Raw genomic sequence first — 13,462 nt, forward strand, 5'->3', positions numbered from 1 at the left:
GAGAGCTATTTAACCCATTTAAACCGAGAACGCATCTGTGTAACCACTTAAACCATTATTTCATTCTTTGTCTATTTTCGAAAAATCGTGAAAATGTGTGCAAATCTTTAAATATATCTATATTTTTAAAGCGAATATTTTCACTCAAATCTTTGCTACTGAGGAGGTTTCTGGAACAACATATTTTGAGGTCCGTGGCCAAATACATATCATTTTGGGTGGTCCTTGACATGAAACAGTCTGAGAACCACTGATTATACAGTATATAGCAACATAAGTTTAAAAAAAAAAACTGTTAGGATTTAGAAGACCTTTGTAGAATCCCCCAGAAGCAAATATTTGAGTTAAAAAGATTTGCACACATTTAAAAAAAAAAATCAAAAATTGCAGATCTACAAGCTCGTAGCGCGGCACTCGGTGCCGCACTACGAGCTTGTAGATCTGCTATTTTTGAATAGCCAAAGTATAAGATAATGGTTAAAGGTAGGGTAAGTGATATTTTTTGGTTAAAACAAAAAGTATTTTGTTTAAAGCTTAAAATACTATATTCTGATAGTAATCATTGCTATAGAGTGTTTGTTCAGTAACAGGAGTCTCCCCGTCTCTCCAGCTCTTTAATAAACAGAAAATACATTTTTCGGTAGGTGTCAAAATCTCAGCCAATAAGGAGAAAGTACCCATTTTTAAGCTTAATTTGTATAGTGTTCCAGTTCCAATTTTGTCTGCTCATTTCTTAGTGTCATCACTTCCAATTTCACTTGTTTAATCTGTATCCTGATTGAGTTCTCTGTCCTGGTTGGATAAAATTGGAAATTAAACTGAAACGAAAATGCATTTTCTGTTTTATAAAGAACTGGAGAGACAAGGAGACTCCTTTTACTGAACAAGCACTCTATAGCAATGAGTACTATCAGAATATAGAGCTATTTAACACTTATTTTAACCAAAGCAAATCACTTACCCTACCTTTAACACATTGCCTGCCAGAGTTTTTTCAGATTTTTAGCTGTTGCCTGCCAGGGTTTTGCCATGTTTTTGGTACCTGTTCGCGTAGCCACAGATTTTTTTCCTCCAGTATGATTGATCCCCAGATGGTTTCTAATCACAGATGAGATTCAGGTGTGGTTTCACAAATGTCAACGAGGTCATTTTGACCTCGTTGACATGTTTGGTTGATGTTTCAATATAGCTCAAAAGCAGTAGTTTTAAACCAAAAAACAAAGTGAATTGTTTGTCCGTTTGAATTTTAACATTGAAGTGAATGGAGCAGCAAATCTTCGAACATTTTTAGCTCCTAATCTGTTCATAATTCGACAAGGGTTGAAATTATAAAAAAATGCAAAAAAAAAAAAAAAAAAAAATTTTTGAAAAAAAAAAATTTTTTTTTCCTTTTTTCCAAAGACGTATATATACGTCTTTGGCAGACAACAGCTGATAATTAAAAGACGTATATATACGTCTTTGGCAGCTAATGTGTTAACATCTAAAATGAGAGATGCTTTCCCAGTCTGAACGCTTATTTTAACAAAAAAAAAACAAAAAAAACAACGCACACGCCCCTTTCAGAGTAAAATGTCATTATCTCTTAGATAAAAGATACATTGTTAAACAATCTCTCCAAAAAGATTGAAAGTATATTCTATTAAAGGTCCACGTGGACACGGTGATGACACGCTCCGGAACGCCGGCCGCTGATTGGATGATGATGATGGTTTGTTGTGGGAGGTCAGTTGTTGGCAGCGTCAGCCTGTTGAGGCCAGTTCTCTTCATCCAGACCGGAGTCTTCCTCCTCTTCTGACGTCACCTTGGTGGGGGCCCTGGAGATGAATGAACAATAATCAGAATCACTTTGGTTTGTCACAGCACAAGCTTTATTATTGGTTGGAAAGCAGTGGTTTTCAACCTTTTCAGCACTTGACTCCCCTAAATAATCAAATTTGAACTGGGGACCACCCAAAATTGGCCACCTATTGTACTTCCAAACTTGTACAGCTGTACTGTCTCTGGCGCCTGAGTCCCCCCCCCCCGCAAAGGTTAAATAGAACAAATAAAGATATATTATACATAAATTGTTGCTGTTTTTTTCGTAAATTAAATCTTTAACTCATTCAGTGCCAACGAAATAAAAAAATATGCGCGTACTGTGCCATCAATTTTTACATTTTCTTACCTTTTTCAAGTAGTCACAGAATATTTATCTCCAGTATAATCGATCCCCTGATAAGTGCTAATCACTGAGGGTTGCACTGTGTGGTTTCACAAATGTCAACGAGGTCATCGCGAACCTCGTTGACATTTGTTGTCCGCCTTTGAAAATGTCTGGGCCAAAAATACATAGTAAAACAAAAAAGTACACAGGAGCCGAGATACAGCATTTTTCAGTAATAAGTTAACTAAGAAGTGAATGGAGCAGCAAATCTTCAGATCGTGTTATCTCTGGTTCTGTGTGAAAAAAACTAAAAACAATCTGAATCCTGAAAAGCTACAGTTTTGGACATAATATGAGGTTTAGGTTAGAACGTTATCATGGTATGCAGGCGTGTGTACCTCCTGTTCAAATGGAAAAGTACTATAGGTTGAGGTTCCTTTCACACCTGATGTATGTGGGGTTGGATAATCCTTGGACCACGTCTTTGTTCAGCTCCACCGCCATGATGTCAGAGTGAGGAACCTCAAACATGGGCTCCAGCAACAGCTTCTCCTGCAAGACACACACACACACACACACACACACACACACATACACACACACATTAATTCTCAAATCTTTTCAGCCGAGACCGTCAAGCTCTGCATGTCATTTTTAAGATTTCTTTGGCTATTCAAAAATAGCAGATCTACAAAAAAGAGTGCCGCACTATGAGCTTGTAGATCTGCTAGCTTAGAAAAAAACGTTAAAATGTGCGCAAATCTTTCAATATATATGTGAGCATTTGTAACTCAAATCTTTGCTTCTGGGGGATTCTACAAATGTCTTCTAAATCCTAACAGTGTTTTGAAAACACGTATGTTGCTATAATCAGTGGTTCTCAAACTTTTTCATGTCAAGGACCACCCAAAATTATATGCATTTGGCCGTGGACCCCCATCTCAAAATATGTTGTTCCAGGGACCCCCCAGAAGCAAAGATTTGAGTTAAAAATGTTCACTCTAAGAATATATATATTCAAAGATTTGCAAACATTTTCACGATTTGTCAAAAATAGCAGATCTAGCTTGTATATCTGCTATTTTTGAATAGCCAAAGAAAACTTAAAATGACACAGATGCTTTCCCAGTCGTAATGGATTTATTTGTGGTCTTCCAAGGAACACAACCCTACAAAAAAAATCCACGATGAAAATAATGGGAAGACAGTTTTAGGAAGGGAAATAAATTGCACCCACAGTTTGGGAAAACACTAATACAGCCAATTGTATCCAACATAAGTTAATGACTCCACACTTTGACTAGTGACCAGTGACCTCTACTGGCGAAATGGGCAACAACATGTTCAAATTCAAACGTTTCAATTTCAAAGACCATCACAACTCTGAGAGTGTACAGATAGAACCAAATGGACCCGTTTTAGAGTTACAGACCTGTACGGGTCTATTTGGTTCCATGTGTACGTTCTCAAGAGATAAACACTCTTCATAAAAGGTTTGTGACAAATGCACATTATATTTATCTGCTTGATCGATGGATGTTATTATATCTGATTGATATGCAACATGTTGGACACGGAGATATATGGACATTTCCTATTCACTTGAGGGGTAATGGGGCTGAGTGCTGTGGGTGATTGGAACATTGGAGCCACCCGACTTTACACATAGAGGTGTGGCAAGGGGGGAGGGGGAATCAAACAAACAACCCGGGTACCAGAGGGAACGGGTGGAAGAGCGGAGATCTCAGAGGCGCCAGTTTATGCCGTTTACCGAACAAAGTTTAAACGGGATAGTAAACTGCGGCCTACAAGAACTATCGAGCCCAGGGGAAGAGGAACGTGCCGTTGCTGCCGTGGGTATTCGAGCGCTGCGGTGTTGTGTGCGAGACGGCGGTCGGTGTTGGGAGTCGGGAGGAGCCGAAGCCGGTGAGACAATACCAAGCAGCCAGTTCTTTGTGGATTACAAATTATAGGGGTACCCCGAACTTTAGTTATCATTTGGGCCGTGTCGGGCGGAAGAGACTTTTCATTTCATTTGGATTAAGGAACTGTGCGTTCGCGGAAGCGTGACAAAAAGTGGACGATCCGGGGACTATTTATTATTTGAATAGCCGGCTTCTAACCACGTGTGCGTGTCTGTTTACTGTTTATATTTGAATTGTGATCCACAGGGTTACAAAGGACAGTGGGGTTTGTTTGGGTTAGGGGGGGGAGCATGTGAAATAATTGTTGTGCATTGATTTGTTTGTATATTTCTTTTATTTGTTAGGGAAAGAGACAGGGACAGTACTTAAAAACCAAGGTGTGTTATTATTTACCATTTTGTGAGGTCGATTATTATTTTTGTGGCTTGAATAAATTCACTTGAGCTAAAATCTTGCCGATCCCGTTTTCCTTTTTAGTTAATAGTTAACCTTTCAGAGCAAAAGGCTGATTGTTGCAGGTTGCAGACCTGCAAACGTTGCATTAATTGCTGATCTAGGATAAGTGTCAGACCTAGCCATGGATCAAGACTATCATACAGATATAGATATATTTAATCGATTCTGACAATTGCATATAGATATGAAAGTAAAAGTAAGAGATAAAATACATCTATGATAGTCTTGATCCAAGGCTATGTCAGACCCAAAATGTAACTTTTAAAATGACCAGCTCAACATTATCTACCATCCACCTAAAAAGAATAATCCCACTGCTGAAATCGTGAAAATGTATGCAAATCTTCGAATATATATTTTTTAAACGTATGTTGCCATATCAGTGGTGCTCCAACTTTTCCATGTCAAGGACCCCCAAAATGATATGTATTTGGCAGCGTACCACAATCTCAAAATATGTTGTTCCAGGGACCCCCGGCCCAGAAGCACAGATCGGATTAAACATGTTCGCTTTAAAACATAAATCATCATCATCATCATAACCTTTATTTCAACTCGGAATACAGTTGAGGGGCAGACCCTCATTTTCAATGTAGCCGAGATACAACAATTTTATCCACAGAGATACAAATATACAATTCCATATCAAATATATTAAATTAAACAACAGAAGACAAAGAATACTCAAAATATACTCAAAATATTTACCAGAACTAAAACAGATACATAAGAAAATTAATTAAAGCAGTTAGAGTCTGAAATAAAAGTGTTGGAAACCATTACCCTAAATTGACCCAAGGAAGGCAGTGATCTAATTTTTAGGGACTTCTGGAGCTCATTCCAAGTAGATGGAGCACTAACAGAAAATGCTGCTTTGCCTAGGTCTGAATGAGCAAATGGAACCTTAAGTGTTAGGAAATCACTTGAGCGGGTCTGGTAGGAGCTAGGGTTCTGCTCCAACATGCCACAAATATAAGGCGGGAGCATACCTGAGATGGCTTTAAAAATGAAGAGATACCAGTGTTTATCACGCCTCTCAGAGAGAGAGAATAAGCTAGCGTTCCCATAAAGGGTACAGTGATGGGTGCCATAACTGTCACCAGTTACCCATCTTAAGGCAGAGTGGTATACTGTATCAAGGCGCTTTAAAATTGATGGCGCAGCAGTCTTATAAATAGTGTCCCCATAATCCAGGACAGACAGAAAAGTGGCTTCAATAATGTTTTTTTTTACACAAAATAGGAAAGCATGCTTTATTTCTATAAAGAAAGCCCATTTTTTGTCTAAAGTTTTCTGACCAGGTTGTCTACATGAAGTTTAAATGATAAAGATGCCTAAATATATTCGCACATATTTGCTTGTGTATCTGCTGTTCAAAAAATAGCAGATCGCCCAGCTCGTAGCGCGGCACTCTGTGCTACGCTACGAGCTTGTAGATCTTCTATTTTTGAATCACCAAAGAAATCTAAAATGACACACATGCGTTCCCGGTCTCAAAGGATTAAACAGTCATCTTACCATGATGGATCTGAGTCCTCGGGCTCCGGTCTTCCTCTCCAGTGCCAGCCTGGCGATGGCCCTCAGGGCGTCAGGAGTCACGTTGAGCTCACACTGAAAAGAAAATACGTTTAATCTGGATTACAGCATGTTAGCTAGGTTTGGGTGATTGTTTTTTCTTACCTTTATTTGATACTATACTTTTTTGGGGCGGTGTAACCGCCCCCTATAAGTGAGGTTTGGACACTGACCAATCCTGCACCGTGATTGGCCAACAATAGTCTACAACGCAGTCTACAACCCTAACCCTTCCACAGTCAATGCAAATCTATACTTTTGCAAAGTCAGCCAATCACATTACAGCTAGTGTCATCACCACTAGCTGTAATGTGATTGGCTGACTTTACAAATTCAGGACTGTGATTGGCTAGCGAAACACATGACACATGTGCAGCCCTATGAATAGCAGTATGGACTATATACTATATACTAGCAGTATGTTTTTTTTAAGTGAGTCATGTTGTGATGACCACACACCGCCCACTTCACACTGGGTGTGATTTTTCTAGCATATATAGTTTGAAATCTCATCTCGCGAGACTCCCGGAAGACCGTCTATCAAAATAGCACCCGGATGTCTCGCGAGACGAGATTTCAAACGTGATTTCAGCAAAAGCTGCTTTGACAACACCACGGTGGCTCTCGTGTGACAACACTACTGCTGTGACTTCCCTGAGGTCCTACACAACACACATTTACTAGAAAAACGTATTTTCGAGTGATATAAATAAGCGGATTACACGGCACTGTAGATCTGCTATTTTTGCATAGCCAAAGTATAAAATAATGTTTTTTATAGCTAAACTCTAGAATGACACAGATGCGTTCCCCGGATTGAATGGGTTAAATTGAATAGCTCGATTATCTGTAGCAGATCTACAAGCTCATAGCCTCTTACCTTGTCCATGTTGAACAGGGCCTGGTACTGCGGCACCACGGCGTTCCGGGGCTCCGTCAGGATGCGGACCAGCGTGTCTTGGTCCAGGCTGTGCAGGGGGACCACCACAGGCAGGCGGCCCACGAACTCGGGGATCATGCCGAACTCGATGAGGTCGCGGGCCTCCACGTGCCTCAGCAGGCGGTCCTTCTCCTCCATCTCCGCCACCGCGTCCGAGTCCCCCCCGCTGCTGTTGGCCAGGTCGGCCGCGGCCGCCGCGCGCCGGCCCTGTCCCATGTTGGAGGGCGTTCCGAAACCCAAATACTGCAGAGGAAGAATACACAGAAACCCAAATACTGTAGAGGAAGAATACACAGAAACCCAAATACTGTAGAGGAAGAATACACAGAAACCCAAATACTGTAGAGGAAGAATACACAGAAACCCAAATACTGTAGAGGAAGAATACACAGAAACCCAAATACTGTAGAGGAAGAATACACAGAAATACTGTTATCCTATCCTATCCTACTACTTTAATTGAAATTACCTCCAAAATGTGTCAGGGGTTGGTCAACACACGATCACTCCACTTGCCCCGAAACTTGCCCCAGACTGTTGATCAGAGCTCTGGCTATAATGTAGGCTTCTTTTCCCGCCTTCAATGTACTTACATATTGTACAATTAATATAAAACTACATTTCCTACCACATCTTAACATTTTAGCCACAGCAGCTTTCCTTCTTTTTGGCCGCAGCATCTCTTTTATTTTTGATCGGGCCTAGATGTGTGGGCCGCGAAGTGGCACATTCCACCACTGATGGTCATGTAAAATGTCATAATGTTGACAAAACCCTGTTCACATACCTTCTCGTTCTTCCTCCTGCTGATGATCCTGTCCAGACCGTTGAACGCTCCGGACGCCACAAACAGGATGTTGGTGGTGTCCACCTGAACCGTCTCCCCTCTCAGCTTCCTGCTGTTCTTCTCTGGAACGTTAACGATGGTTCCCTCCAGGAGTTTTAACAAACCCTTCAAAACAACAACAATGGCCATCCCAGTTAATGAATTCATCACTAAAACCAAATGAACCCTAGTAGTGTTCCTGTTCTGCAACATTTAGCCAACGTTAGCAGAGATACAAGCTCAGTTGCTGTGACGCTCTTCCAGAACCGCACCCTAATTGGCTCCGTGAAATGTGTTCCCAGATCCGATTATTATTTACAGACCCGACCCAGACACCCCCTCAATAAAGCGAAAGGTTTTCTTTATAAATAAATGTGGACTTTATGAAATAACAGCAGCAGACCTATTGACCAATGACCATTTTATGATCAAAGCTTTGCTTTCACCTCGTCAGAGGAATCCATGAATTGCACAGCGGTGTTTTCAAATCAGCCAGGCAGCTGGGCTTGCCTTGCAGTATGGTGGTGCGCATGCATTGCGTAGCTTAACTTTTTTTTTTTGTTGTGCTGCAGTAATCTGATCCTAAACCAGCCTAAAACATCACGCAAAATGCACATCCATTCATGTCGCTGCTGCACTAACCTGACTCCCAGGTCTGTCTAAAACATCAGACACAAGTTAAACAGCACTTCATTGCGTTTCTCTCCTGATTAGTGCTGTCGCGCACGCACACACACACACACACACACACACACACACACACACACAGACCGTAGGCATTCTACGGGTCTTCTTGGATCCACTTGGGTATCACACATAATGATGGACAGACCCGAGTTCCGAGGTGATAGCGCCGATTCCGACCCGGCCCGAGTGATTATGATAAAACAACAGATCCGACACGCGATGGTCTCGGGTCCTGTCGGGTATTTTCGGAATCGGGGGGCCCGTGAAGAGCTCTAGTGCAGCGCGCGCACAGACAGACACACACAAACACACACACACACACACACACACACACACACACACACACACACACACACAGAGTATGGTGAACATATAAAGTAGACAGACCTGTTGCACACCCTCTCCTCCTACGTCTCTCAACTGATGGATTCCTGGAACGCTGCCGATCTTATCCACCTCGTCCAGGAACACGATGCCTGTACGTTAATATAAACAACAACATAAATGTAACCATGTAGTTTTGTTCCGCGCCTAGAGGGAAAACACCGGAAAATCGCTGGCAGTGGGGTGGCAAAATTATGTTTTATTTATGGCAGTCAAAGAGTTAAAGGAGTAGTTAACCCAAAACATGACGTAGTTTCTATCAATCACACACCACATGAAGCATTAAATTCATGGAGATTTTTTTGATTTTGTCACATTCCTCAGACAATAATTTGATGACCAGCGGAGTCTCCATTGAGTCTCCTATTGACCTCTGCCGGTCATCAAATTATTGGCTTAGGAATGCGTTTAAAAACTAAACAATATCCATGAATTCAAGTCTCCATGGGGTTTTTCTATGAACTAATCCATAGAAAAACAGTCATTTTGGGGGTGAACTATCTCTTTAAGGTTTATTACTCTACGTTGTGTAGTTTCTCACCTTGCTGGGCCTTCTCCACAGAGTAGTTGGAGTCCTGCAGCAGTTTGGCGATAACGGACTCGATGTCTTCGCCCACGTAGCCGGCCTGGGTCAGGGTGGTGCAGTCACAGATGGCGAAGGGAACGTCCAGACACTTAGCCAGTGTCTGAGCCAACAACGTTTTACCTGTTGGGGTAAACAGAAACATCATGAACAGCGTGAACAACTCACATCAAATCGCCTTTTTTTTGTTGTCCTTTAACCTTTTGGTTCTCAAACCTTTTCATGTCAAGGACCCCCAAAATGATATGTATTTGTCCGCGGACAGCGAACTAAAAAATATTGTTCCAGGGAACCCCAGAAGCAAAGATTTGAGATTAAAAAAACCTGGGGGTCCCCGGACCCCACTTTGAGAACCAATGCTTTAACCTTTATTTATGCAGGTGGAATGGAGATACAGCAATACATTTGTGTCCGGGTAGCAGTGTTGATTTTGACAGCAATTTTGATTCAGTTTTAGTCATAGTCTTTTGAATCAAATTCCATTTAGTCTTAGTCATATTTTAGTCATCTGAAATGTTTTACTGTTAGTCTAGTCGACTGTGCTAGAAGGAAAACTGATTTGAACGCATAGTGCGCGTCACTCAATGTGTTAAGTTGAGTAAATGTACTTAAGTTACTTTCCACCATATAAATAAACTGACCTGAGCCTGTGGGTCCTAACAACACAATGTTGCTCTTCTCCAGCTTGATGTCGGCGTGGGCGGAGTCCAGGACTTCCCCGCCCCTCGGCTCCTGGGCTGGCTGCTGATTGGCCTGCTGCTGCATGGACGACGCCCCCAGGGCGTTGCCATGGGGACTGATGCCTGCGATCTGCAACAACTCTACAAGACAAGAAGAAATAAAACTATTACTTTAACAACTCTATAATGAAACGTTATGAAATACATGTATGCTGTAGGATATTATTACATCATGTTTTGATATTGTACAAATAAACCGTCCAATAGTTGGATTGACATGACAGCAGCTTTTATTATATTATAGCTATTGTTATCTGCTAAGAAACACACACACACACACACACACACACACACACACAAACACAAATTTGCCGACGACACAGCTATTGTTGGTCTGATTGAGAAGGATGAGATAAGCTACCGAAGAACAGTGAATGAGTTTGCTGGTTGGTGCAAGAGTAACTTCCTTTAGTTGAATATTAAGAAAACTAAGGAGGTTATATTTGATTTTAGGACTAGTGCTCATGATGCACACCAGCAAATAGTCATTGATGGGGACGGGGTGGCGACTGTTGAGGAATACAAGTATTTGGGTACAACGATTGATTCCAAGCTGACATGGAATTCCAACACTGATGCCATCTATAAGAAAGGTCAGCAGAGGCTGCATTTTATGCGCAGACTGAGACAGTATGACGTGGAGAGTGCACTGACTTTCTGTTTTGTTTCCTGGTATGGCTCATTATCATTGGTTAATAAGAACAAACTCCATAAAATCATCAATGTATCCAGCAAGATAGCTGGGGTACGACATGAGAGTATGGCAGCAATGTATGAGACCCGGGTGCTTAGGAAGGGGAGAGCTATTGCTAGGGATAGAACGCACCCGTTATACAGTCAATACCATAGTAGGGCAGTTTCGAGGCTCCGTGAGCACCCCAAAAACACATCTCTTAAACCTGTTTTTTTAGGACCCTAAAGGTGTCTAGTAATGCTTTCTGCTTGTTGCCCATGTCAACTAATGTCCCATGGGGTTTATTTTTAACCCTTTCTGACACCTACCCCCAACCCAAACCATAACATGAAGATAACAGAGAATACCATAACTCTTGAAGTAAACAACATACAGCAACAAATGAACACATTTTCCTATATCATTTTGACACAAGGAATGCATTAAAGTGGTTATTATAAAGATTCAAGCACATCTTGACTCTATTTCAGGACATAAACAGCCAAAAACAAGCAGAAAACGTTCAAATCACAATTATCACATCTATATTTCTCTTTGTACTAAACTTTTAAGGTGTATTCTTTTTTACCATATGTTTTTTAGGACCTTTATTGTGTCTAGTTAAGATTTATTCTTGTTGCCCTGGTCAAATAATGGCCCATGGGATTCATTTTAACCCTTTCTGACACCTATTGCCAATCAAACCATAAAATTGAGATAACAGAAAATACCATAACTCTTGAAGTAAACAACATACAGCGACAAATGAACACATTTTTTCTATATCATTTTGACCCAAGTAATTCATTGAAGTGGTTATTATAAAGATTCAAGCACATCTTGACTCTATTTCAGGACATAAACAGCCAAAAACAAGCAGAAAACACTCAAATCACATCTATATTTCTCTTTTTACTACATTTTTAAGGTGTATCCTTTTTTTACCATATGTCTTTTCGGACCCTAAAGGTGTCTAGTTAAGTTTTAATGTTGTTGCCCTGGTCAAATAAGGTTCCATGGGGTTTATTTTAACCCTTTGTTACACCTATTCCCAACCCGAACCATACAATGGAGACAATAGAAAATACCATAACTCTTGAAGTAAACATACATAGACAAATTAACACATTTCTATATATAATTTTGACCCAAGGAATTCATTAAAGTGGTTATTATAAAGATTCAAGCAGGTCTTGACTCTATTTCAGGACAGAAACTGCAAAAAACTAACAGAAAATGTTCAAATCACATCTATATTAATCCTTGTATTAAATACTTAAGGTGTATTCTACTTTACCCCATGTTTTTTGGACCCTTATGGTGTCTAGCTAAGATTTCTTCTTGTTGCCCAGGTCAACTAATGTCCCATGGGGTTCATTTGGTGACCATTTTAAATCGATGTCCACAGGAGAGGCGTTTTCATATCTGAACCAGACAACGTACAAAGACAAATAAACCCACTTTTTCCTAGAATGTTTACACCAGGAATCTAATGGAAAGGTTACTGACATGGTCCAACCATTCTGTATTGGTGAAAAACACACAAATATCAAATTCTGGCTTATATTTAGGCATAATATAACTTTCTTGAATAATCAAAACATAATGTCACTGATCGGTATCATCCATCTCAACCTCTTCCCTCTTATCATCATCATCATCATCATCATCATCATCATTAAATATTGTTAGGATGATCATACACCAACTTGAAAGCCTTTTGAAATTTGGGGTTCTTCTGGAGCTTTTTGAGTGGTGCCACCTTGCCCTTGAAGGAACTAGTACAGCCCTGATCACTGAATACATGTATGGTACCCAAGCAGGGTGCTACAGTATGGCTGCCCAAGAGAGGTTGCTAGCTCCGTGACATTTACCAGCTGACGGTGCCTGCCTGTGCCAGTGTCAAGGTAGATGAGCAGGTTGATGTCGTCATTAACATCAACAATCATTCAAATCTGCTAACACAAGAACTCACCAAAGTTATATAGGTATTGATCAATCAACTCACTTCTCAATCTAATGCCACAAGTTTATGAGCTGTTCCTTCCACGATGAGAGCAGCTGTTTCACATTTTGCCAGCCGGGATGCTGCCTCCTTACTCCCCCAGACCTTGAGCATCAACTGGCAGAGCTGTCGCATATTTTCCGCATTGCCCAGAAAGAACTTAAAGTCCTGGGGTTTCCTGGTGGCTTGACCTTGCACTATGAATTTCTCAGAAAGTCCACGCCTCAGCCTATACTGCGCCCTTGATGGAATCAAGAGTGGTCTTGATTCTTGATTAGTGAATTTGTACTTCCATGTACTGTTGTTCTCATGTCTTACTAAATAAAGTACATCAATCAATCAATCAATCAATTCCATCAAGGCGCAGTAGAGGCTGAGGCGTGGACCATCTCGCTTGCCCCCATGCCAGGACACACTCATCCCCCACATCCAGTGGGTGAACTATAGAGTGACCTGTTACAAGCGAGCAGCTGAGCCAATCTTTTGGAGGCCTAAATCATATGATGATGGTCAGGGGTG

At 41.0% G+C, this 13,462-nt stretch overlaps 1 protein-coding gene across 2 annotated transcripts in view; it reads right to left on the reverse strand.

Moving 5' to 3' along the window:
* Positions 1-463: 463 nt before the first annotated feature.
* Positions 464-13,462, reverse strand: part of LOC311047520 (ATP-dependent clpX-like chaperone, mitochondrial) — a 32,155-nt gene continuing 19,156 nt past the window's right edge. For both annotated transcript variants that reach the window (XM_084060263.1, XM_084060262.1), the window contains 8 exons: positions 10,167-10,346; positions 9,484-9,648; positions 8,946-9,034; positions 7,833-7,997; positions 6,986-7,288; positions 6,049-6,141; positions 2,595-2,701; positions 464-1,817 (listed from right to left, as the gene is read on the reverse strand). In XM_084060263.1, coding sequence (XP_083916389.1) covers positions 1,727-1,817; positions 2,595-2,701; positions 6,049-6,141; positions 6,986-7,288; positions 7,833-7,997; positions 8,946-9,034; positions 9,484-9,648; positions 10,167-10,346 — 1,193 coding nt within the window. In that variant the 3' untranslated portion in view covers positions 464-1,726. The remainder of the gene's footprint in view (positions 1,818-2,594; positions 2,702-6,048; positions 6,142-6,985; positions 7,289-7,832; positions 7,998-8,945; positions 9,035-9,483; positions 9,649-10,166; positions 10,347-13,462) is intronic.

The sequence above is a fragment of the Gymnoscopelus microlampas genome (assembly GCF_963454915.1).
Source record: "Gymnoscopelus microlampas genome assembly, chromosome: 6".
NCBI classification, from domain to species: Eukaryota; Metazoa; Chordata; class Actinopteri; order Myctophiformes; family Myctophidae; genus Gymnoscopelus; species Gymnoscopelus microlampas.